Source organism: Anas platyrhynchos, chromosome 15 (genome assembly GCF_047663525.1).
Source record: "Anas platyrhynchos isolate ZD024472 breed Pekin duck chromosome 15, IASCAAS_PekinDuck_T2T, whole genome shotgun sequence".
In the NCBI taxonomy this organism is placed as follows: domain Eukaryota; kingdom Metazoa; phylum Chordata; class Aves; order Anseriformes; family Anatidae; genus Anas; species Anas platyrhynchos.
Genome location: NC_092601.1, coordinates 10,423,491 through 10,449,696, shown reverse-complemented (window position 1 = coordinate 10,449,696; position 26,206 = coordinate 10,423,491). Strand labels below are relative to the sequence as shown.

At 40.8% G+C, this 26,206-nt stretch overlaps 2 protein-coding genes and 1 long non-coding RNA gene across 10 annotated transcripts in view; 1 reads left to right on the top strand and 2 right to left on the bottom strand.

Annotated features, from left to right (window-relative positions):
- Positions 1–3,717, top strand: part of MARF1 (meiosis regulator and mRNA stability factor 1) — a 30,159-nt gene extending 26,442 nt beyond the window's left edge. For all 7 annotated transcript variants that reach the window (XM_072023654.1, XM_027469006.3, XM_038186917.2 and 4 more), the window contains one exon: positions 184–3,717. In XM_072023654.1, the coding sequence (XP_071879755.1) occupies positions 184–416 (233 nt within the window). In that variant the 3' untranslated portion in view covers positions 417–3,717. The remainder of the gene's footprint in view (positions 1–183) is intronic.
- Positions 3,718–8,339: 4,622 nt separating this feature from the next.
- BMERB1 (bMERB domain containing 1) overlaps positions 8,340–26,206 on the bottom strand; it is a 68,379-nt gene continuing 50,512 nt past the window's right edge. For both annotated transcript variants that reach the window (XM_072023986.1, XM_027469015.3), the window contains exons 3-6: positions 16,506–16,579; positions 13,499–13,613; positions 12,325–12,407; positions 8,340–11,705 (exon numbers count right to left, since the gene is read on the bottom strand). In XM_072023986.1, the coding sequence (XP_071880087.1) occupies positions 11,593–11,705; positions 12,325–12,407; positions 13,499–13,613; positions 16,506–16,579 (385 nt within the window). In that variant the 3' untranslated portion in view covers positions 8,340–11,592. The remainder of the gene's footprint in view (positions 11,706–12,324; positions 12,408–13,498; positions 13,614–16,505; positions 16,580–26,206) is intronic.
- On the bottom strand, positions 21,713–25,846 carry LOC139998760 (uncharacterized). Its single transcript, XR_011803658.1, has 2 exons — positions 24,996–25,846; positions 21,713–24,636 (listed from the first exon to the last, which is right to left on the bottom strand). It is a non-coding gene; the product is annotated as an uncharacterized lncRNA (long non-coding RNA).

Here is a 26,206-nt window from a genome sequence, read left to right as displayed (position 1 = left end):
AACAGTCTAAATAGTATAAAACAAAAAGAGCCAAAACATCATGTCAGCTGCAGAGGTGAATGTGACACATCTCTTGGCTTCAAATCAGGCTGACAAGCTTTTTGAGCGTTTTATTTTCTATTACCAGAGAAGTATTATTTTTTGAATAACAGAGCATTAATAGAGTTGTCTTGCTTATTTTAGAGATGATGATTTTAACAGAAGAAGAAAAACAAAGAATTGTTACCACAGCTCATGAAGAATTGACCTCTGCTTCGGTGGTATCTAACACCACAGAGAATACTTCAGTGCCTCCCTGTCAGTCCTCTGAAACCCAACTAAACAAGGAAGCAATGGACAGCCCAGCCAAAAAGCAACACAAAAACAAGGTGAAATTGGCAGCAAACTTTTCACTTGCACCCGTAACCAAGCTTTAACTGTTTCTTTTAGTGTGAAAGACAAATACCTATGGACTCTGCACAAAATGAAGCTATTTGCTAGCCCTTATGTATTTTAATGAAAGGCCTAGAATTAATTTGTATTTAAATGTGTTCTGTGAATATTTTGTTCCTTTTACACTGAACACAGCTATTAGCAGAGCAGAATTTTTCTGTTATTTTGAAAAAATCCAGCGTTCATTAAATTATTCTTAAATTTTACAGTTTTTCATAAATGTGTTCAGTAAAAGCAAATTATAAATTCAACTAAAATGGAACAGATTTTATTTTCCTTAAGCCTCATTGGTGGTGTAATCATACATGTAGCATATTATACTCTATAGGCTGTTGCTTACTGGTATTGTTTCAGACAGTATTAATAAAATGCATGATCTGTCTTTCAAAAGCCTGTTAAGAAGTTTTAATGTACTGACCTAAAGTGACAAGAGTAAGGGAGTTGATTGTACTCCAGAGGAGAAACTTGTTCTCTGCCCTTTCAGATGACTTGTAGCTGCATTGTAAATTTTCTGTGTAAAGATGTCTGTAGAAGATTATGTGGATTTCTGTAGAACTTGTTTTAAATGTTTTCTGTATGTTTCAGTTCCATTTAGGAGCTTTCTAGGACATCGATGTTTTAAGCTTCCCTTTTATGTTTAGTTCCAGTCTGGCATGGATTTGGTTAAGGAAAAGACTGTCTTGGTGTTATGAGTTTGAGCTAGAGACACACGCATTTTATTGTGTCTAGAAATGAAGTTAGGAAGATTCTGATATTTCTAAAATATGCATGTAATGCATAAATGACAGATAATGGAGCAGGTCTTATTAAAATGTTTTGTGAGGGAAGAAGTCAATGCTATTTCCACCTGTAAGGCAAGTTCCAACTACATGTGGAAATGCTAAGGTTGTTCTGCTTAACCTTGTTTTCTATTTTTAAGCATCTTTGGTAAATGGGAAGCTTATTCTTTGATGTGCTGTCTTTTAGCTGTGTCTGTTTTTATTCTAAAACTTACTCCTAGTGTTGGAAGCTGTTTGTTTTCAAATTGTGGTGTCTTGTGTTGGCTTTTGAAAGGGCCAGCCTTGGAAGAGAAGATAAGTCAGTGGATGACCTCAACTCTAGTTAGCAGAAGCGTCCAGTGTATGAGACTTTATACCCATTCTGGGTAACCATGGCATTTACAATGGGTTGTATTTGCCAGGCAGCAAATAAATTGCTTGTTGTACTGAAAGAACCTATACCAGAGGCTTTCCACTGTCCAACTGGATTTTTTAGGTGGATTCTATTGTAATATGCAAGAGATGAAACATGGGCTCTAATTTCTCAGCCAGCAACAGGAAATGCCACTGAATGGCTATAGACAGAATTTTACTAGTCAGATTTTGTTATAAAATCTTTTAAATTTAGACTTTACCTGTAGTAAACATATAGCCATTGTGAATGCAGAGAAACACTTGGAAGTTTTTCTGAGCATTATGGCACAGTATCTGGGTCCTCAGTAAGCCTCTACAGACATTCTGCGATTTAGATTAAGCTTTCTTGGAATGCTTTTAATAAGTTAAATGTAAGAACATCTGCTTTCACCTTACCTTTGAGAAGTTAACACTGATCACTTAGATCTTTGTTTCAGAAGAGCATGCATTAGAGGAAAGGCAAATCTGGAGTTCTATTTTCATAAGGTGCAGCTGCAAGTCATCTAGAGTACTGAAGAAAACCAGTTTTTGATGCTTTAGAGGAAAGTATGGTATTTGTCAAAGTGAATGTGGTTATACCATTTCTGGAGGTCAGTGTACCTTTTCTGGATTCATGTGTGATTCTGATGAAATTGCTGTTTGAAAGTAATAGAATAATACTTTTGAGAAGTTGTGTTTATAGTGTAACAAAATAGCTATTTGAATTGCAATATATTTTTTTATCCAAAGGGTTAAATGAATGATGTGGCTTACAGATTTAAAAGCATTACAACCATGAAATTCTTTAATTTAACAATTAATGTACTATTTCAGATTCATGTCTGTTTAAAAAAAAATGTCACTGAAGCCCTCAGTTTATGCACTATCTTTTTCTTGGAGTGGGAGGGAGGAGCAATTCTTTTATTAGCTGTCTACTTTGTTTGGACACTTTCTTTTGTGGCTCAAGTGCTGTTTTGTGTGTTGGGACCAAACAGTTGTGTCAATAAAATTTTCAAGCAAGCATAACTCTTGTCTTTTTCTGAAGAAATGTAGGTTAAAAAAAAAAATTGTTCCAGAATCCTTAACTTGCTGTGTCACTCACACTAAGCTGAATTATCCAGACAGAGCAGATAGCTAAATATTGGGGCTTAATGAAGATGAAAATTCCATGAATCCATAACCTGCTACTCTGGAGACTGTGGTTTTTTTCAGCTTTTGCAATTCTACTATTAACAGAGATGCACTCAGCAGTTTCCTTCTAAAAACAAGTCATAAAGCTGTTGTACAAAGAGCAGTAAGAATTACTAACTACTCTAAAGAGAAAAATGGAGACAAGTATAAATGGAACAGGTAGAAATAAGGTTCTCTTGAGTTTTAATCTCAATTATAAAAGTTAAAATGTGAGATTATTGCACAGCATGACTCCATATGACATAAAAGTTAACCAGTCACTCTTGTGGTAAAATAGCCTTGTTTTTTAAGTTTGAAGATGGTAAATATTCAGGTGCTACAAGTTTGGCACAGAAGCTACTTGGCAACTTCACTAGAGAGCTTTGAACTTTACTTCAGAATCTTAATTAAAATACTGCAAGTAAATTGTTCTGTTATGTCATCTCAGGTTTGTGTGCAAAAGTAAAGAGCTGGATGAGCTTACTCCTGATTTTTTTTTTCATTCAGTGGTCTTACTGCATTCTCTTTAATGGAACTATCAAGGGGAGCAGGCTTCAAGAGCAAATCTCAGGGCAACCTCACATAAATGGTTGCTTGACCCTGTAGAATACTTGGTCAGTCCAAAGTGTGTAATTAGTTACAAAAAATAATTCAGCATTGCATATTAGTGCAATAGATACCCCTTCCTAAAAGGAGGGGCAGGCAATTGGTAAAAGCTTTCTAAAGCATAAGAAAAAAAAGTGAAATCAGTACTCCAACTTTACTCTTTTGGTAGTTGTGAATGCTTTTAAGTATGTGAGTACAATGCCTCATGCTACCTGGTATGCAATTTAACTGCAAAAGGTGAGTTTGATTTTAATTGTTTTATTGTTATCTTGCTGTGGACATTCTCATTTTTTTCATTCTTATGTTAAGTCATTTGTTTAAGTCAATTAAAGTTATGATTAAAGTATTTTTTTCAGGATATGATTCATTTTGTCTGTTTTAATGTAACAGGATGTTGTAGTTGCATGGTAAACTGTGGTTTAACTTATATTTCTATTAAAAAAAAACAACAAACAAAACAAGACAGGCATAATGGCAGAGTTGTAAGTAGAGGGGGGTATAAGACATAGCTGATGTTTCAGGTAAAAAGTGCGATAATGCTGGTAGGAAGTATGACAACACCATGCTGCTCCTTAGGCTTTCAAGTTTCTGAGTGGAGAAGCTGACAAAAGGGTTTGCCTTTGGACAAAGCAAAACTTTTGGGTGTGAAAGACAGAAAGCAATTTTTATGTACAACACACTGAGGTTCTAGCCACAGACGAATTACATTGTCTAGACAGTTCCAGGGCTTTGGTGAGGGGTGAGCCCATGGGAACCGAGTTACGTGGCCTTGCTTTGATAGCCGTTCACAGAAAGGTGAATGAGTGAAGACTGCGTAGCATCAGTGAAACCTGCTTATATCTGCTTATCAGTCTGGGGGAATAATGCTGTGGATTTCCTTTTAATCTTGTCCCTTCATTTTTTATTCTTCCACTTGAAATACATGGTCTTTGTAGCTAACCTTTCTGCAATTTGAATACTTCATTCCACTTCATTCCTTTTACCTTTTTTTCCAAAGACTTCAGCCTTTATTTTAAGTGACTTGTTCAAAGCTTAACCTAGATACCTGTTCAGTCTTTTTGCCTCCAGGAAGGTGCTGATATCCTTTAAAGTTGACATTTTTGAAGGTAAAATGCATTATGTGGTATCCTATAGTGGATGTGTGCTATGGAACAATTGAGATTCATAGAGATTCTACTGATACTCTTTCACAGTTTAGCTGGTGTTTGTTCAGAGGACAACGTGATAAAATGTCTCGACCCTTCCAATGTCTCTACCCTTCCAGTGTGCATTACTTCTAAAGAAGTGTTCCTCCCTGTATGGACTGGTTTTATGTTTAACATTATATAGATGGAGAAAATTTAAAAAAGAAAAAATCTGACTAACAAATAACTATTAAAAAGCTTTGTAGCTGTGTATGTTACAGGGAGCAGATGGTGGTACTGTGGTATAAATATAGTAAATAGAGAATGCCACTTAATAAATGCCACTTAATAATAAACTTCAAGGGAAGTTGCCACTTCATTGGTAAGATGCCACTTCAAGATATTATTTCTGAGCCCTCTTTTGTAGGGTAAGAAATGCTTCTATAACAAAAACACTTAAAGCCTTTTTTTAGATGTTCTACTAGTCCTGCTATATTCTTCGCTCCCTGCTGTCTAGAATACTCATCTAAGGAAAAGATTGTTTTTCTGTTGGTTAATTGCCACTAACAATGTTGCATTTATTTTCCCCGAGCATTTGTGCAGTTTGTCTTCAAGCAGTCACAAGCCTGACAGAAGCAGCCTGACAATGACAAGACCATGACAATGCTGGTTGTACTTAGAGGGACAGTTGGTTGAAGTACAGATTGCATCAGATTGTGTATTTGAAGATCCCCTAAATTTAAGCTCAAGCATTAGGATAGGAGTCTCAGTGGAGGACAGAAGGTTGTTGCCAACACACTTGGGATAAAGAGATGATTATGCAGTGAGACCTAGTGCCTTACTGGATTGCAGGTAAGTAACTTACCTGAAGAGTAAGATATAAACATCTAATGTGTGAAGGAAATTCAGGGGGGGGAAAAAAAAAAACAAACAAAAAACAAGTTACACAGAAACAATTCATATGGAATTTCTTATATATTCTGTTACTTTTTAAAGTGCAGAGATGAGAATGCAAGAGTGGGATAGGACAACTATGTGCGAATTTCCAGGATGCTCTCACCAAGTTGCTATGAAATAATCAGAAATGGATTGGGAGAGGGACATAAAATTTTCAGGAAGTTTTCCTAAGCTTATTGCCATTATATTGCAGGATCCATATACTGCAGGACTTGCAGGATATCCAGGACTTTGTTCAAAGCATTGGTAACGTCTCTAAAAAAGAATAGCAAGAGAGCAAATACAGAAGATCCTTACCCTCATTAAGGTAGTTTGCTTCCTGAAAAGTTGAGTGAGATCTTCTTGTACCACAGGGCTTTTTACTCTTACGGGTTGTGTAGTATGGACTGAGTATAAAAGCAGCTGTTTTGTGCTTCTGGTACTTATATTTTGTGTTATTAGGGACTGCTTAGTCCTTAGACAAATGATAGCAATTCTAGGGTGCTTGTCTTGCTCATTAGGACCTAGGTGTTGAAATGAGGTCCTTTTGGAAATGAACTCTAATCCTTTGAGCTGGACAGTCCACAGGCAACAAGCCTTCAAAAAAGCTTCCTTTAAAATGTATTAGTACCAGGCAGGGTTTTTGGAGTGACTCTAACCTAACCTTGCATGCTTCTTCAGGAGGCTGTAGAACTGCCTTTGCTAGCTCAAAAGCAATGCAATTTGTGAACTGTGATCTTGTGCCAGAAATAAGTTCACAGTAATTCAGGAAGAAAGAAGGTGACAAATAGGAGCTGTTGCAGACACTTTGAGCTGATGCTTGTTCGTTTCACCTTACTTCACCTTGAGTTTCGGAACATGTATTAACTGCTGTATACTACCCCACCTACCCTGGTTAGTTTATGGCACATCCAGTAATGCTGTGCTGATTTCTTCCATCCTTGCTCAGTGACACTGGGGTATAGGAGATGTTAAAGCCTCAGGCGTTACAGAACAGTGTTTTGGGAGCCATGCACTCATAAGCTAAGCTGTGGGTCCAAAAGTGTCAAGTCAGCCTCTTAGTTATTGGATTCAAAAGCTATAGAAAGGGAATTTTGCCAGAATACCTACTTTGCATGGTGAAATCTGCTGGTAAAAAAAAAAAAAAAAAAAAAAAACAAACCTCTCTCTCTATCAGTGTGGATGGGATGAGATAATTGCCTCATGAGAGCTTTAGCATTAGCTGCAGTCATCTCTGCTGGTTTTGAGCATTCTTAAACTGCTCTACAATTTACCTGAAGAAGAACTTTTGGTAGAAGCCCACAGAACAATTTGATACTCCTTAGGTTGTTGACTGGCGTTTAGAAATCAGTCTGTGGTTGTGTTGTTACTGGAAGAGGCTCCTTAGATATGCTTATTGAAAAATCTGAACTCAGTTTCTTCAAATTCTTCTCTAATAAAATGTGTGACAAAAAATATTTTCTGATAACTGCTTGCTGGTGAGTTTAAATTTCAGTCTCTGTTCATTCTTAGCTGAAATTGTGATTCTTACCCACTGTGAAGTCTGAAATCGCCTGCTTTTTGCAGCAGTTGAACTCTGGCTATTCATTAACTGCCTCTAAAGCAATGTTGTCACTTGCATTTCAGAGCCAGCAAGCAGGTCTCCAGGGTTATGATTCTACATCTTGTATAGAATGAGCTCAAACTCCTTATTTTCCATCACACTGAAATCTATTACCTCACTGTTTTAGTTTGAAGTGGCATGATTTGAGATCAAGCTGAACAGAGTATTGGGAAAACCACTCTCCTTAACCATCTGCTTAGTTGCAAGTGAAACTCTTATGCCTGTGTAGGAGGATGAAGTGTGACAAAGACTGACTCACACAGGAACTTATGATCACCACCTGCAAAGACGAAGGCATGCCCAAGTACCTTTTGCAGCCCCGCATTTCAGCCTGCAGTCAAATGGCACTTGGTACTGGTATTTGAACTGTCTCTGGGGGGGGGGGGGAAGGTAAAATATTTTAGGGGGATATATTCCTGAAAGCACTTGTCGTCCAAGACACTTAATGAGTTAACAAGACAGTAACCTGTTGCCACCAGGGTACAACCAGGCAGAGTCCGGATGGTGCAGTCACTTTCCTGTGTGTTGCTGACTTTTGAACTGTCATTTCTTGGTTGGGCTGCAGGGTTATGTTAGAGCTAAACTCATCTTCCACACACTTTGTTCAGGCAATGTAAAACTGCTGCTGTTAGGTATTAGTTGCCCAAAAACTTCTTCAGGACATCTGCAGGACAAACACTGATAACACAGACTTTGATTTCACTGCATGCTGGCCTCCTGCAGCAGGATGCTTGGGGTAGTATGAGCAAAGATGAACTCAATTGCATCTCATCCCCTCTATCTGGTCACGTAGACTCTACTCCCTGAGACTGCTCGGAGCCCTGCAGCATGAGGAACATCTGTAAAACTCCACTCCAGGGAAACCAGGCAGTGCTGAATTTCCTTACTGTTGCTAAGCCACTCTGGCTTACCCGTATTTTTATCCAGAACCTGAAGATGGTCAGCAGTGTCAGGATTTTTCTGTCAGGCAGAATTAGAATGGTCCTGATATTAACTCAAAAAAAAAAAAAAAGTCTTCCTGGAATGATATTTGGGTATGTCAAGACCTTTATCTTCCCTATGCAGGGCTAGGAATGGTCTTCTGCTCTGGGCTGTAGTGAAGTTTCAATGTCAGGAGAGTCACAAGATTGGCTATTGCTTTTTTTTCCTCTATGGGGGTCCCCTTGGAGAATTTTTTTGCTGAGAGGAAATACTAATTTTTTTAGTAGCATCATTAACTTAGATAATCCTTTCCTCCAGAATACTAATCCTCATTTGGTAAAGTATAGCTGCACAATAAACCCATAACCACTTCGATAATAACGAAAAAACACATGCTTAATGTAACACAGCAGCTTAGTTTATTTAGAAATACGTTTAACTTTGCTGAAGAGAGTCAGTAGGCCTAGGGGAAGGTGCAAGAGCCATTTGCTGGTAGAATTGGTCATCAGTACAAAGAGCACTGCTTACTACAGAGAAGTGTCACATTCACCTCAAACTTTCTTCTGTCTCTGCTGTCTTGCCTTTTTTGTCTGGATGAACAGCCAGAACTTCCTTGAGAAGAGATTCCAGGTGCTTCAGTCAACCACCCTCCCTCTTTGCAGACAGTAACAGACATCTGAGAGTTGGCTCTGAAATGATGGCAGATGGTCCGTGTAGCCCCCTAAACATCCTTGTCAGAGATTTTCTACTGATTTAAAAATATGAGGGCGTACACACTGTACTGTGTTCATAGGGTCATGGAAGCTACAGAGACCGTCTTTGCAAATATTGTTTCAGTCTGAATTTTCCTTTTTAACCCAAGGACTGAGAAGTTCACGCACTTAACATGGTTCAAAATACAGAGCTTAATTTGTTTAGTTACAGCCATTGAAGTAAACTATTAAGGTTTTGCTGTGTCCTGGGTGGACAATGCTGTAAGCCAGTGTTGACCATGGTTGACAATCAGACCTCAGTCTTTTAAAAAATAAATAAAACACTTTATTGCTAAGCAGCATCACTAACTCCACTTCCAAAGGAACCACTGGTGCACGGCAGACAAGTGAAAACAGAACTAAGGCATTTGTGAATTAAAAACAAAATAAATGCACGTAAAGAAAACCTTTCAGCCAAGCTTCTGGAAATAAAGTTCACTCTCATTAATACTGCTGTAGATCAAATCCCTCTGGGGCACTGGCTAGCAATGCTAACTGCTTATGAATGTTTCTTCTATATTTGCTGTGTTTTCTATTCATTGTAATTAGAGGGGGGGCTCTGTAGCCTAGTCATGCGTCCTGAATCCTAGAGACGTTTAGCTCAATTTTTAATGCAAACCTCCATTCTTTTGATCTTATTTTCTTTCCCAAGGGACTGTAGGCAGCTGTGGCACACAGGAATTAGCCCAGCTATCAGCACATTTAACGCTATAATGTGCCTAAGTCACCTCTGCTCTTCCAACAACTAAGTCCTTCACGCTCCTTCACTTACTGGCATTTGTAGTGCTTGGTTGCTACAGCTGACCCTCCAAAGGCTTTAAGCTGGCTGCTTCACTACAGATTGCTTTTCCTAACTTCCCTTTGCATTTTGTTAAAAATATCAAACACCTGTACCTTAAAGACATCAGGAATTATCAGTATCTTATTTGGGCACCAGCAAATGAAAGAGGCTGTTGAATTCTCCAGAAGTCAGTGGGCATTCGTTTCCCTCCTGTGTATTTTCTCTTAAAGGCTAGGCAGTCCCCCCTCACAGTTCTCCCAATGTGTGCAGGTGCTACACAGAGTCCAACCCATACCAGAGTAGATGTGAACAACTACAGAGCTTAATATGATGTGTATCCATAAGGATGTCTAACTATATATGACTATTCAGCCTTGAATGTTTTCTTTCTGCATCTTTGTTCAAAGTATTTCAGGTGCTTCATGTCTTAGTGGAAACCTTGGTATTTTTTCCTCCTTGATTCTTAAACCTTAAGGAAATGGTGGTGACAAATCACTTGTCTAATGCGAGTCTGCAGTACTGAAACATTCTGGAAATGCAAACGTTCTTCAATAAACCAGTCTAATACTAGGGATGTGGGTTTTTTTGTACAAGAATAGTCTGATTTACTTTATAGTGTCTATTTCCTTGAGTCTTGGTAAGATACTTTGTAAGAATATCAGTGCCTGTCCTTTTTGGGTAGCTCTGCTGTTAATTTTAATCTCCTTTCCTATAACTGTGGTTCCTTTGTATACAAGTGCACATTTCACTTAGCTGGCTTTGCAAAATAGAAGTTCCTCTTAAAAACCTTTTTATTTTAGGAACTTTTTGCTATTTGTTTGTTACTTCTAAGCCTGAGATTGTTTTCACTTTTCACATAAGATAGATCATGTACATTTATTTTACTATTTATACCTATCACAATACATTTATATGGAATACTGTCACACATACCAGCTACTGACAGCTAATATAAAGATTAGATTCCACAAAATTTAATCTGCATAGAGACCAGAAATGCATTAAATGGTGTAACGCAGGTAAGTCTGATTTCCCTTAATTTTAAATCCATTTTGTGTAGAATGTGGTATACTTGCCACAGATACCTACTTCTCCATTTTTGTTTGTCTTGTAGTCAATTTGTCTTGAGTAGCTCATGTCTTCCAATGCTCGATAGCTTACATTTCTCACGGTTATTAGAGATGTGGTTAATAGTTGTTTTTAAGCACTATTAGTTAATTTTTGTTTGTGTCCATGTCTTTAACTCTTCTCCCAGTAACCTACCACTGGTAGGTGATCTCATACTGCATGTAACTTTTAGTAGTGAACAGAACTTGTAGTGATCACCCCTCTGACTCCATGTGAGGTGGAGATCTGTGAGATAAATGATAGAGCTTTGGACTAATCATTCATTTGCAGATTACTGTATCTGTGCCTGCCAGAACTTTACCAGATATTTATTTTTTCTGGTGCAAGCAACGTTTGACTTGAGTAATTCAGAAATCATATCGTATTAAAACCTGTATCTGCTTGTAGTGTCCTTGTCACTGATATTCAGTGTTTAGGAAGTGAAGTGATACTCAACAGCAAAGTATTTAAACATCCCACTAGCTTGATAAATATTTTGTTTGTATGCAACATCAGTTATCCTATAATTGCTTCAGCTATCAGTTGCACTACATAGAGCATTACTATTTGTGGCTTTCATTTTGAAAAGTAGCCAAAATAGAATATTCCAGCAAATGGTTGAGTGCTGTTTGTCGGGGGGGAGTGTACAAAAAATTCTTGAAGTGATGACCTCTTAAAATTGCTGCTTTTTTTTTTTTTTTTTTTTAACACATTACTTGACGAAATATATCCTCATTCACTTTTATCACTTGGATATTTTTGTTAACTCTATTACAGATCTTTTCTGGTCACTGGACAGCCACTATATGGATTTCTTTTGTTTTTTTAGGCATGCGTGTTGAGTGATCCATGCAACAGTGAAGAACCTGCCATTGTACATTCTGTGTATTACTGTTGTACCATAGTTGCTCTTGATTCAGTTTAGCAGGATGCTGTTAATCCCTTCACCTTACAGTTTCTTTCAACGAAAACACTTGAAAAGACGAGAAACATGGTAGAGAGCCCAGAGCTACATGATGCTGCACTGTGTGGCTCCACAGCAATCTTTAATAATAGCCAATCCTGCCTTGGCGATGGTAGGCTTGCTTGGAGGAGGTTCTGCCTTCTTTTCTGCTGGGCTGCCTGCAGTGTTCAAAAAGAGGATACCATTAAAACCAAGAGTTGGTTAAGCTATTTCTTTGTACTTCTGGCTTAAAGGACATAAACCCCTCCTCCCCCTGCCCCCTTCCTGAACCTTTTTAACTTTTATTTCAAAGATACATATATCAGTTTGGTAGAAACCAAGCTGCTCTGTGGATTCGAACTGCTCAAGATGACTTATCCCTTTAGGGTTTAAAGAATCCAGACATTTAAGGGTAAGCTTGTTCAATTCGGGTGCCCCTCTTCACAGCCACAGAGTCAGATAACAGATCCCTCTGTAGAAAGGCACTTACTGTGTGGAACCCCACCAACTACAGAGCTGAAGAACAAGAATATTGCTAAAGCTTGTTCTCTCAGACTTGGATGTCCAAACCGGGACAGCAAGAAAAAGGCAGACATACATTTAAAATAAAAAAGCAATTTTAAAGTGGACAAAGGTGATTTGGATTCAGTGTTAAGGGGTAATTGGGCATCTAAGTGGCTGTAGCCTATCTTTTGGCAGTGGTTGGCCCAGCATGGCCTTTGAAAATGCCCTTCTTTCATCCAGCTGTCTGGAGTTTTTCCTGTTGTTGTTTTTCTTAATTATTGTTTGGAAACTCACTGGTAGGAGACTGTGTTGCTTTGTCTAAGGGTTTTAACTTGGTTCGTAGGAATTCAGCCATCTCCTTGTCTTCCTCTTTTTCTCTGGTGGGGGAAAAAAGAATCTGTTACAGAAATAATGTTTTCTCAGCAAATTGGGACAGTAAAAGGATACTGATTTAACACTTCAGTGAAAAAGACTTTGTCAAGAGTTTTAAAGAAAAGCATCAGGCTTTACTACACATGTAAATTGACACTAATGTATTCACATCTGTATAGTGCACAGCTATACATTTTCAGTAGCCTATGATTAGGCTTCTGTATTGTCTGGCTGCCACTGAAGCTGTTGCAATTTGCACACTGAACTAGCAGATGAGAGCTCTGGATTACATTAGTAGCTCAGGCTTTTGTCAGCTGCTGCCTTTGGCCAGCCTCTCTTTGATCAACTGCTAGACTCTGGCAAACATTCTTCTCTCTCCTGTCCTTTGCCTGTTTAGAATTTAAACACGTTGGAACAGATATTGTCATTTAGGATAAATGGTCTGTTGGAGCCTTGAAACGTTACTGTTGAAAAAAGATGGGAAGTAATAGACAAAACCCTATTTCCACAGCATTGGATTTCAGTGCAACAGCTGGAAATCAGCTGTCTAGGAAACCACAGGTTTTTTGTTATGCAAATCTGAGCTAAAATATTGAGATTCTGAACTCATACGTCAGGTTAGGTAGACCTGTAGCAATTCTGTTCTCATCTTTCCAGACAATGGCATAGACAGAATAGTGATAATAAATGACTAAAGTATTCATTTTTATTATTAAAAAAAAAAAAAGATTCTATATGTCTACAAATATGCCCCTTGTAGAATTCTATTTCACATCTTCTACTTGCGCCAAGAAGATTCTCTGGCAGCACCAGAAATCCTTCCCTTTGTAATAGTAAATGCCCAGTCACCCTCTGGGAAAGAAAGAAACCAAATCTCTCTGCCATCATTAGATGATGACCAAGCTATTTACGGGGTAAAGAGCAACAGGAGTGCAATAATGTAGTTTTATATATTTCTGTGGAACCAGGTAGAGACTTGTAACTTGTCTTCAAAGATTCAATTCTCTCCCATTAATGTAAATGTTGGCAGTTGCTCCAGCGTAGAATTAAGACTCATGAAATGTTGGGCATAAATTTGGTTGCTTTTAGTTCTTACCGTAATCTCTCTACCTCTGCATCATCTACAAGAAAATCTCTTTTTTGTACCAGTCTATGGATCTTCTGAATCAGTTCATCTTCTCTTTGTTTCTCCATCTTTGTTTTTTCTTTTTCTGGTCAAAAACAGGGGAGGGAAAATAAAAGAAAAAAAAAAGACTTCAGATTCCAGGGAGCTGGACAGGAGAAACTGCAGATGTCTAAGAATGATTTGCTGATGCAAGTCAGTGGTTTTGCAGACCTGAGTCACCAAAATCCAGCAAATTCTGGCTGCTTTCTCTTTTCTCTTCTACTTGTTTTCTCCTGTCTAATCTGAGGGGTTTGTCAAGATTATTTTTAATATTAAGTTACTCTACAAGACACTACTTTGCTTTCCTAACTTTTTGAAAGCATTTTGGTATTTAAAAAAGTTCAATCATTAAAAAAAAATCCACAGTACAAAATCCCCTTGTCTGTGCAGAAAATGAGACCATGCCAAAAGAAACCCTTTCTTTCTGTTTTATAACAGCTCTGGCTGTTGGCTGCAACAGTTTTTCAAGCCTGTTAAGGCAGGTGAGCTGCAAATCCTGAAGTAATAGCATCAATGAATTGTATAATGTGGAAAAATGAACGAAGGTGTTTTTGTGCTTCAAAAGTCTGAGTAATTAATATGAACATGTTAATTAGACGGTCTCATGACTAGGTTGTCTATAAACAATGATTTTTGTGACACGAAACATGGGACTGTCACAAGCTAAAATCATCATAAATACTAGGGATTACACAACTGTAGTTTAAGGTTATAAAGCCACGTGTAGTTAAGACAGACATCTTCAAACCTAGTAAGAAGGGCAGAGATGAGAAAGCCAGAGGCAAATCCCAGCCCACGTTTCCTCAGTAAGTTTAAAATTTTGATTAGTTGAGAAGACACTTTGCATTAAATCGAAGATTTTGGTTCTAGGGATTAGAACTGCATTTAGGGAACCATAAAACTAATATAAGAATTTTGAGAAGGGCAAGCTCCTGCAGTCTGATGCATCTGAGCAGCATTTGTTGTGTCTGCTGGTTGAACTTATATGTTCAATAATTTGAAACAGCTAAATAAATCGGACATTTGAAAATGATTGCTTATTACAGATTAATTCTGGATCATGGGTTTCGTACTTCCTACTGGGAATTTCTGCAGTAAATCCACTCCTTAGTAACTGAGACAAAAGCACCTTAAGTGTAATATTCGAGACATTGGAATTCTGTAAGTCTCAGTCTAGAAGTTGTATTCCTTGAGAATTTCAGATTATGGTCTGTTAGTTGCAGAGTAAATGATTTATAATATCAGGCTGCTTTGCTTTGTCAGAAGTATTTTCTGTGTTTTATAAACAATGCAGGAATGTGGTTGAATTCTACAAAGATATTAAGACCTGTATTTTTACCTATGGAAAGTGTTCATGGTTGTGAGTAATGCTGAATCTGCAGCGGGGAATACTTAAAAACATTTAGCTTTGCTTTGCCTCTTAAGCTTATGGAATGTGGGATTTTCTCTGCCTGCTACTGATAGTAGGAGCTAACTTTTGCTTTTTTTTTTTTTTTTTTTTTTTTTAATCCTCTTCCTGAATCTCCCATCCCATTCTTCAGGAAACTGACTGCCAAATGATAAATGTATACACATTAAATTGTGGTGTAGTACTCTAGATGCTGTGTTCTAAAAGCCTGATCCCATGATGACTGCAATCCATGTCCACTGAAACCAAAGAGTAGGGATCTGCTCATCAGCTGGCAAATACTGATCTGGATGTTATGAATGAAGCCATTTCTGTGAAGTGTTTTTCTATGTTAGGCACATAAGCACTCAGTTGTGTGTGAGTGCCAGTGATGCCTTTGTTAAGGTAAAAGTAATCTTACTGTGTCTGCCAAAAGGTGGTGCTGCTGGAACTGTGTATACTCAAATTCTGAAGTTTTGCTGAGATTTGCGGAGTGCTAAGGAGAAACTGCTGTCTGATCTCTGCTTAAGAAATGGACTAGAAAATAACTTTGAAAAGGTTAGAAAACAATTTTGAAAAGGTTAGAAAACAAAAACAAAAAACTGATTAACCCTATCTGTGAGACAAATGTAAACTTCTCTATTTCATGAGTGACCTGCTCTGTTCTTTCTGGGGAGAAAGGTTTTCAAAGTTGCACAACAAAATATGGGAGGAAAAATAAGGATAACAGAAGGAGCATCAAAACCTGTCCTGAGTAGCTGGGCTGTAGCAACTTATCTGTGAAAGGTGCTAGAGCCAAATAATAATATCTAATGTAGGTAGCCTACTGAGGTACTGAGTGTTTTGCAGGATCTGTTTCTAATTTTTCTTGAATGGAGTAGGGCTGTTATGAATGATCTAAAACAGCAAAGCTGTAGTAAAGCAAAATTCCTCATTGATTTCAGCTAGAGTTTAGATTTAAGAATTGCAAACACACACACAACTGTCTCTCCTTAGAGCAGTGAATTTGCAGCAAATTAAAGGCAAAACGCAAAGCACACCTTTTATCTCTTGCTTTTTGCGGAAGGCTTTCTTCTGAAAGGTAGCTGTAACTGCAGCTGTGACAATGAATTGGTGTATCTAGGAAATAACAATCTTATTCACCATGATGGTTTTAAATCCTTCTCCATTTTCACTTTTATCTCAGGTATCTCAGCATTCTGTCTTTACTTGACAATCTCTGTGCCAGTTGGCTCCCTTGATATTCCCAAGGGGGTGTAAGAGGGAGGGAATATGCACCTTGTCTGAGTGATAGTTGCAGGTTTGCTGTCAAGGGAGCAGTGAAGTATAGCATGAAAAGAAATTCAGAGACTGGAAGATTAAAGAGGGGAAGGAAGTAAAATGGGAATAAAAAATAAGGACTGGAGGGAATATATGAAGACAGGAGACATGAAACTCAACCTTGTGGGGACATTTCTGATTGTGTTAGTAGCAGAGGCATGCTTCTGACACCAGCCCCACCCCTGCATCACCCAAGCATTATCCTAAAATTGAGCTGGAAACAGCCCTTACCTGGGATTGCTACCAAACTCTGCAGCTCTTTCTTAAGGTTCATAATGTCTTTGCACAGCTGGATGTCATCCATCCTGCAGAAACAGAAAAAATAACGTCAGAGGCATGCAAACTCCATCCTGCATTGCTGGAATCACAGATCTCATCTGAGTATGTGGTGCTGTCCCTTGCCTGGGACCTATGCATCAGCTTGAAATGCAGGGTTTTAACCTTGGGCTTCTGATGCTACTCATTCATTAATCCTGACAGTTGGCAAAAGCTGTACCATTCTGTATGCACTGAATAGCTGCAGAAAAGACAGGTGCACCACACGGCCCATACTGCAGCAACAGCTTTCACTGAGAAAAGAGCAACGGTGAGAATAGCAGGGAGCCTGGGAAGGGTGGCAGAAGCTGATCCATTATTTGGCACAGCCAAGACAAGTTTACCTTGCACTACCAACTTCCTTTGTGACCTTACTAATGATTTAGCCTTGGCACAAAATCTGGAAGCTGTCATTAACTAGGCATGTAACTATTCTGAGGTCTTGTGCCTTAGGTGAATGTCTTCCACGGCTGACGTAAGTATTTCAAACTTTTGGTGTATGCAGAAAACCCATTAATGCTGAGACACAGAAGATAATTAAAGATAAATAAGTCTGTAACATTAGCAGAAGCTGATGCACACCTTCAATTCTTATTGAAACTGCTACCTATCCTGGGAGCTGCAGTACTCAAATATTCCCCTGTAAGTTTGCAAATTTCAGTGTTAGCTTTCTGGCAAATGTATTTTAGTGCCTCTGTCATACTGACGGCCACGCCTCAGGTGTTTCTCTGAAGGCTCCAACACAGGCTTCCATTCTGAAACCACCCCATAAAGAGCACAAAACCCAGCCCAATTGATTAATTTTACATTCTTCACCTCAGATGTCACCAGTACTGTCCTTGTCCATGGATCTGTTAGTCTTTGTTGCATGATGCTGTGCCTGAACTGGTTGTTTAAGCACCTGAAGGTAACTAGTGGTGTCTGAGCCTGGGCTGTCACAGTGATGTTTCAGGATAGGAAAGCTGAGAGATTAAGCATGTGTGTGAGTGAGCAAGCGTACAAATGATAATGCAGTCAAATTATAGAATTAAGTGAAGAGTGGAAAAAGTAGGTGTTTCTGGCACAAATAAGACTTTAATCACAATTCAAGAGCTTTTACTCTCCCTGCCGCCTCTGCATGCAACGCAGGTCTCTGCGGGGAGCTGTCCCTCAGCTGCCTTGCTCATGTTATTAAAGCATGTTGATCCTTTCATTATTTGCTGCTTTGGTTAACTCCATCTTGCCTGTTCTCCTACATCTGCTGTGCTATGACAGCCCTTCCTGCTATCTTTGTACTTCTTTCTTCCCCAGCTGTGACAGTGAAATACCTTTCATAATATTCTTCACTGCTAACCTCCTCTCCTTGTTTAGGAACTGCTGTCCCCCCAGCTGGGGGCCTGCTCCCCTGCTGTACAGCTGGCTTTCCAGGGGACGGTCAGCAGGCCAGCCGCAGGGCTCCCCCAGGCTGGCTGTTGAGCCCTCCTACAGGCAGAGAACTTCACACGGTGACTTTTCTGACGTGGCCTTCCCATGTTACTCAAGCTTATCACAAGCAAAGCTCTTTTTACTCTTGAGACCCATCATGTTAAATGGTACTGAAGTTACTTTTATCAGTTAACGATCTTAAGCACCATTCCCACAGGAGAATCAATATTCAAAATGGGCTGGGATGTGAGCAAGCGCCAAAGCTCTTTATCCATTCAACATTCAGGCAGTTTGGGTGTCATCTTAATATAAGGAGCATTAATGTGCTTGAGGAAAATCACCATGGTTAACAGAAAGAAGACAGTTTCTTGGCAGAACTGTTCACTATCGTACTACTGTATACAAACGATATCTAGGGGGCAGACCCTCAACTAGTGAAGAGAGCAGGGAGTTTCTACAGCAGGAGATCGCCATGACGTATGAAGAGAGGGCAGTCTTTTTCCTGTGTGAGGTAGATTGGGCTTCATCCTTGGGTGATCTGAAAGATACTAACTAAAATAGTTCACTTTAAATTTTCAGGAATTTAAATTATCATTGGCAGTATGTTCCAAGTGAGCAAGATCACTTATGTCTGGTAATCCCTACAGCCCCTATGCTCAATATTACCTACTGGGAGGAAAGTACTGTGCTTTTACCCCAGCTGCAGGTGCAATTGCCCCTCTTTTTTTTGTTTGTTTTTACACAGAATCACACAGAATCACACAGAATCTCTAGGTTGGAAGAGACCTCAAGATCATCGAGTCCAACCTCTGACCTAACACTAACAGTCCCCACTAAACCATATCCCTAAGTTCTACATCTAAACGTCTTTTGAAGACTTCCAGGGATGGTGACTCAACCACCTCCCTGGGCAGCCTGTTCCAATGTCTAACAACCCTTTCAGTAAAGAAATTCTTCCTAACATCTAACCTAAAACTCCCCTGGCGCAACTTTAGCCCATTCCCCCTCGTCCTGTCACCAGGCACATGGGAGAACAGGCCAACCCCCATCTCGCTAGAGCCTCCTTTAATATACTTATACAGAGTGATAAGGTCACCCCTGAGCCTCCTTTTCTCTAGGCTGAACAAGCCCAGCTCCTTCAGCCGCTCCTCATAGGACTTGCTCTCCAGGCCCCTCACCAGCTTCGTCGCCCTTCTCTGGACCCGCTCAAGCACCTCGATGTCCTTCTTGTAGCGAGGGGCCCAGAACTGAACACAGTACTCGAGGTGCGGCCTCACCAGAGCCGAGTACAGGGGGACGATCACCTCCCTAGCCCTGCTGGTCACAGTGTTTCTGATACAAGCCAGGATGCCGTTGGCCTTCTTGGCCACCTGAGCACACTGCTGGCTCATATTCAGCCGACTGTCCACCATCACTCCCAGGTCCTTCTCTGCCTGGCAGCTCTCCAGCCATTCCTCTCCCAGCCTGTAGCTCTGCTTGGGGTTATTGCGCCCCAGGTGCAGGACCCGGCACTTGGCCTTGTTAAACTTCATACAGTTGACCTCAGCCCATCGGTGCAGCCTATCCAGATCCTCCTGCAGAGCCTTCCTACCCTCGAGCAGATCGACACACGCACCTAGCTTGGTGTCATCTGCAAACTTACTGAGGGTGCACTCAATGCCCTCATCCAGATCATTGATGAAGATGTTAAAGAGGACCGGCCCCAGCACCGAGCCCTGGGGGACGCCACTAGTGACTGGCCTCCAACTGGACTTGGCTCCATTTACCACAACTCTCTGGGCCCGGCTATCCAGCCAGTTTCTAACCCAATGAAGCGTGCGCCAGTCCAAGCCAAGAGCAGCCAGTTTCTTGAGGAGAATGCTGTGGGAAACGGTGTCAAAAGCCTTGCTGAAGTCAAGGTAGACCACATCCACAGCCTTTCCCTCGTCCACCCAGCGCGTCACTTTGTCATAGAAGGAGATCAGGTTCGTCAAGCAGGATCTGCCTTCCATAAACCCATGCTGACTGGGCCTGATCGCCTGCTTGCCCTTCAAGTGCCGCATGATGACTCCCAAGAGGATCTGCTCCATGAGCTTCCCTGGTACTGAGGTCAAACTGACCGGCCTGTAGTTCCCCGGGTCTGCCCTCCGGCCCTTCTTGTAGATGGGCGTCACGTTTGCTAGCCGCCAGTCAGCTGGGACCTCCCCCGATAGCCAGGACTGCTGATAAATGATGGATAGGGGCTTGGCCAGCTCCTCTGCCAGTTCTCTCAGTACTCTTGGGTGGATCCCATCCGGCCCCATCGACTTGTGCACATCCAAGTGCCGTAGCAGGTCACCAACCAGTTCTTCGTGGATGGTGAGGGCCACATCCTGCTCCCCGTCCCCTTCCACCAGTTCTGGGTACTGGGTATCCAGAGAGCAACCGGTTTTACCACTAAAGACTGAGGCAAAGAAGGCATTGAGCACCTCCGCCTTTTCCTCATCTCTTGTAACTAAGTTTCCCCCCGCATCCAGTAAAGGATGGAGATTCTCCTTAGTCCTCCTTTTTGTGTTGATGTATTTATAAAAGCGTTTTTTGTTATCTTTAACGGCAGTAGCCAGCTTGAGCTCCAGATGAGCTTTGGCCTTCCTAATTTTGTCCCTGCACAGCCTCGCTACATCCTTATAGTCCTCCCTAGTGGCCTGCCCAATTTTCCAAAGATTATAAACCCTCTTTTTCCTCCTAAGCTCAAGCCACAATTCTCTGTTGAGCCAGGCTGGTCGTCTTCCCCGGTGGCTCATCTTTGGGCACATGGGGATAGACCGCTCCTGTGCCATTAGGATTTGCCTCTTGAATAGCACCCAGCCTTCCTGAACCCCTCTGCCCTTCAGAACCGCCTCCCATGGGACTCCACCAACCAGTGTCCTGAGCAGCCTAAAGTCAGCCCTCCGAAAGTCCAATACAGTGGTTTTACTGGTTCCCTTCCTGGCCCCGCCAAGAATAGAGAACTCCACCATTTCGTGGTCACTCTGCCCAAGACTGTTCCCGACAATCACATCCTCCACCAGTCCTTCTCTGTTTGTGAAGAGAAGGTCTAGCAGGGCACCACCCCTGGTAGGTTCACTAATCAGCTGCGTCAGGAAGCTATCTTCCACTTTCTCCAGAAACCTCCTAGACTGCTTCCTCTGGGCTGTGTTGTGCTTCCAGGATATGTCAGGGAAGTTGAAGTCCCCCACGAGTACAAGCGCCGACGATTTCGCAACTTCTGTCAGCTGCCTGTAGAACTCCTCATCCGTCTCCTCATCCTGGTTCGGCGGTCTATAGCAGACCCCGACCAGGACACTAGCCTTGTTGTCCCTGCCGATCCTAACCCAAAGGGACTCGATCTTGTCATTCCTAGCCTCGAGTTCTACAACATCGAAAGACTCTCTAATATAGAGAGCCACACCGCCACCCCTTCCATGCTGCCTGTCCCTTCTGAAGAGCCTATAGCCAGGCATCGCAGCACTCCAGTCATGAGACTGGTCCCACCACGTTTCCGTGATGGCAACCAAGTCGTAGCCTGCCCGCTGCACGATGGCTTCCAGCTCCTCCTGTTTGTTACCCATGCTGCGTGCATTGGTGTAGATGCACTTCAGCTGGGCCTTTACCTTATCCTCCGGCCTTGCCACTGCTCCCCCTGGTACAGCCCCAACAGTCCTCGCTCCAGCCCCATCCCCCTTCTTACCTAGTTTAAAGCCCTATCAATGAGCCCCGCATTACCTGACTGCAGAGCATATAGCTTGCACTCTCCTTATTTATTCTATACATTTCTTTTTCCTGACACCCAAACTTTGCTCCTGCTTCTAACCCCCAGAAGAGAAGTGAAGATGTGGCCAAGCACATAAGGGCTCTAACAGCTTTGTGACACCCTGACTTCCAAACGTCACGCTCCAGGTGCTCGCTCTAGAGTCCGAGCTCTGTAGGCCCGTGTGTTACGATGATGAACAAAGATTAAACTGACCATCTGTACCAATCCCTTAGGCACATGGAACGTCTTTCCTCCCATCTGTGTCAAATCGCCTTTGCTTCTCATCCAATCCACAGTGCTGACTGGGGGCAGGGGGGAAGATGTGGTTAAATGAGTAAAGGAGGGCTCTGGGATATATTCATAGAAACCCCATGAAAGCAGGAGGCATAGTTGCTTATAACTATTTAAAAAAAAATAATCACACGTGCTAGCAATTAATACTGAACACAGGGCAACATTTGCTGTCCTGGGCAAGGGTCACCTCATTGCTTTCAAGGAAAAGAGGAAGAACTGGAAAAGAAAGCCCTTGGAAGGCCATTTAATCTAAACCATTACAATGGACCTCCCTACCTCCCTCTCTTTTCTTCCATGTTCTCTGGTTCTTGGATGTGAGCAGTTAAAGCTTAAGAGAAGTTACTTCTGCTTCTGGGGGGAAAAAGAGGCAAATTCCAGTGGATTTTTCATTTGAAAAATGGATAGTCAGCAAGACTGAGAGCATATTTGTAGCAGTGTCAGACCTCTTAAAGAAGTAAAAAAGAGGTTTGGGGAATAAGAGTACAGGAAGATGCATAATAGAGAAAAATAAAACTCCTTTGGGTCTCAACCTTCTACAGAGAAGCTGGAGAAATATGGTGAGACTAATTCTGTAGCACTTTCTGTTGTATGTTCTAGGTGAAATCTGTCAGATTATAAAAGGGAAAGCTACACAGACTGTTGTCCAGCATATTTAAGAGCACTGTTATGCTTCCTGTGCACCTGCAGCACAATCAGGTTGTTGCTCTGTGCTGGATGCAATAGGATCCCTATAGATACAGCATGGCATGGGGTACTGAAATAATATCCTCCAGGCCTGTTTCAGCAATCTGCTGCTCAACATATATGCATAAAATTTGCAATATAAACACAACCTTTGCTGAACTCTCAGTCCTCTGGAATAGACAACACATCCTTTCCAGTCCCTGCAAAACCATTTTTGATGTAGAAAAACCACCAGTAAACCAAACAGCAGTTATAATATTTCAGTTCCCCCCAAAGCTAAGCTTTAAATGTCTGCTCAGCAACCCTAAACACATGAGTTACGAGGATGATAAAACATTTCTCTTATTAAGAGCCCAAATCCATTCCTGGAGTCGTTGCAATAGTATTGGAGTAGGGCTGAATTCTTAGTGTGTTTCCATGTATTCTTGATGAACTGTTTGATTTTCTCCTTTTCTGATTCTTGACGGCTTACTGCAAGGACCCTTCTGTAGGCTTGGCGATATCACAGAAGGATGCATTATTCTTTTTTCCTCTTGGTTTTTCTAGCAGTATTATCAAAACCTAAAAGCAGACTCTCGGTTTGCCCAAAATAAAAGATAAAATACTCACAATGAATAAACAGCGCAAGCAAAAGATTTTCTAAACATGTCACAAAATGACAGGAAAATAAGTGGGTCGGAAGAGCCTGCAATAATCGGGCACGGTGACTCAGCCCTGATGCATGTTTCTTTGGTCCACTTCCCAGGAGCAGAGCGCTCCGAGCGCTGTCATTGCCACAGGAGCCCCAGGTGAGGTGCCAGCGTGAGTCACCTCTGCCCGGCACCATCTGGGCCGAGGGGAGCAGGGCAAGGAAACAGAAAGAGGAGACCTCTCGCTCAGCTGCACCCTGGCAGGTCTCAAAGGCTGGGGAAGATAACAGCACGCAGGGAGGGATTAAAAAAGAAACGTTCTGTGCTGGACGTGGCAGGAGTATTTTGTTTTGTTTCAATTGAAATTATTCCAGGACAGCTAAATTCTTCATTCTTTTTTTCCACCTGGGGAAGAAAACCTGACTCCATAGCATAAAACTCAGGTACCATCTATAGCTATGCTTTCTTCAAGAAGAAAAGCAAAAATGATAGTAAAAAGCAATAGGAAAACCACTAAATGCTCACCATAATGGTCAGCCAGAAAGAAAAAGAGGTGGCCAGCCAGTCTGTCAAATGCTTAAAATTGTAAGAGCTATTAATAACAGCTGCAAAACCATCAAATATATTTTCCATTTATTTTAGGAGAAACAGAGCAGTTCAGCTTGTCTAGACAGCGGCTACCTTTGCTGAATGAATTTTGAAGATAGAAAAAGGTCTGTGCTCCCTCTGACATGTCTTGGGGAGTGGGGGGTGAGATTATGTTTTCTGTTATTGTATTAAAGTGCTTGAAGATTTAAAAAAAAAAAAAAAAGAATGTAGAGTGGGTTTTGTTGATTTCTTTCCCTCTCTTTCAAGAGGCTTTGCAAGCACTTAGAGTATTTTTAGTTCTGTTTTAATGTATCCCCATCCCAGAAGGAAAATGCTCAGCGAAATGTTAGAGTTCTTAAAGACTTTGATAGTGCATGCCCAAGAGATGGCCCAAGAATCAGCTGTCATGCTAAATCACACGTTGACATGAGTACATGTATCTGGAGAAAGTCTTATAGGGATAAGATGCTCATCTCCTTGGTGGTGTCACCAATGAACGTGCTGAACACCAGCCAAGCACAGCCAGAAGTGATGGAGGGATCTGGCTGACTGAAGTAAAGAGCTGTGCAGAAATAGAAGCAACTTGCTACAGACAGAGATGGCAAAGTGTAGTCAAGCTGCAGATTTGTTAAAGTGAGGACTGAGGTGTCAGGGAGGATGCCTTCGGAGACTTCAGGTATTTAAGGCCTTCATGAAGCTGTGGGGAAACAGAAATGGTGAAAGTATTCTGTGAATAGGTGGAAACGAGAAGTTTAAGTATGCCCCCTCTTCTATGTTTGACTTCATTTTGTCCCTGTCAACTTATCTTAGTTTATAAAGCTCCTAATTATAAAGCTGTGAAATCACAGGCGACATTTAATGAATATACCACACGTTTTCTGAGTCATTATGGTATGTGTTTATCACCTTGTTATTTAGCTCAGCACCTGGTGCTGCTCATGCTGGAAGACAGAGCTGGCAATTAAGATAACAGATTGCTGACCATCCTGCTTGGCAGGTCAGGTTACGAATCAAAATCCTATGATTAACTTTAACTATTAAAATAAGGGACTCTACCTTTTCTAGTTAAAAACACTCTCCAATGGATAGAAGCCCTGGACTGCCACATTGTAAAGTTACGTTGTAATTCAGCTGTCTTTTCATTCAACTGAAGATGGCAGGACTTGAAAATCTTAGTCCCTGGAGGTCACATTTAAGGCATATTTCAGAGAAATTCAGAACAGTGTCTAAAGAAGCTGTCTGTATTTCATTCTTACTGACACTGTTAAATTCTCTTGAGCTTGGCCATGTCCTCTGCCAGTTATGAAGTTTTACAGCCAGCTTCAGTAGTAATAAGAGAAGGAGCTTTCCTCGAAATGCTGCACTGTAGAAGGAAATATTTCTCTCTGTGACAAAAATTGTCTAATCTAATTTATCTAAAAACATAAAATACAGTCATTGGATTTCAATTCAGAAGTATCTAAGCGCCATCACAGTAGCATACAGAAGATTGAATGTTAAAAGCACAGGGCCAACTTATGTATGCAGTTCATTTAAACTGGTCTGGTAATTTTATTTTTTGTTATTAGGCAGTAGAAGTAGGAACCTCTAGTTTTGGCCATGTATCATTTTTAGCAGAATCAGTGATAACTTTTTTCTTAATTTGCCTCCATATTAGAGTTTTCTTATTTTTAAAACCAGAAGAGCAACTATTTTCTACCAAAGCTGAAAAGAATATGAAAGTATCTGGCATAAAATTAAACACTGGCAGCCAGTCTACCTCAGGAGTTTCCAATTCACTGCCGAATCACAGCTGATCTGTACTCTTCTATTTATAGCAGAAGACAAGTGAGAGAGACCACAGCGAGATCACACAGCAAGAGTTGTATGTTATTACAGAGCATCTCCACCAAGTGGAAGATCAACTGCGCAAAAGGGTGGGCCACAATATTGCTGTGAGTACTGTATATGCATGATGCGTTAAGCATACGTTATCTTATAACACATTATCTATTAACGGAGATCACTCCATTCTCTAATCATGCAAACCAGACCACAGGTAGCTGAGAACTGAAGTCAAAAACAGTTTGCTGTGAACAGTTACATTTGGAAATGCAGTGTTAAATTACTGACCTAAGAATGACTAATTCAAAAGATTAAAGATGGCCAGAGCTGCTTCCTCTTCTGTTAACAGCAATTTGTGACAACCACAGCATCTACTCAGTGTAGAAAATGTTATTTAAAGAAAAGTTGCTATTACATAATTATTTTCCTAGCTGCCCAATAGA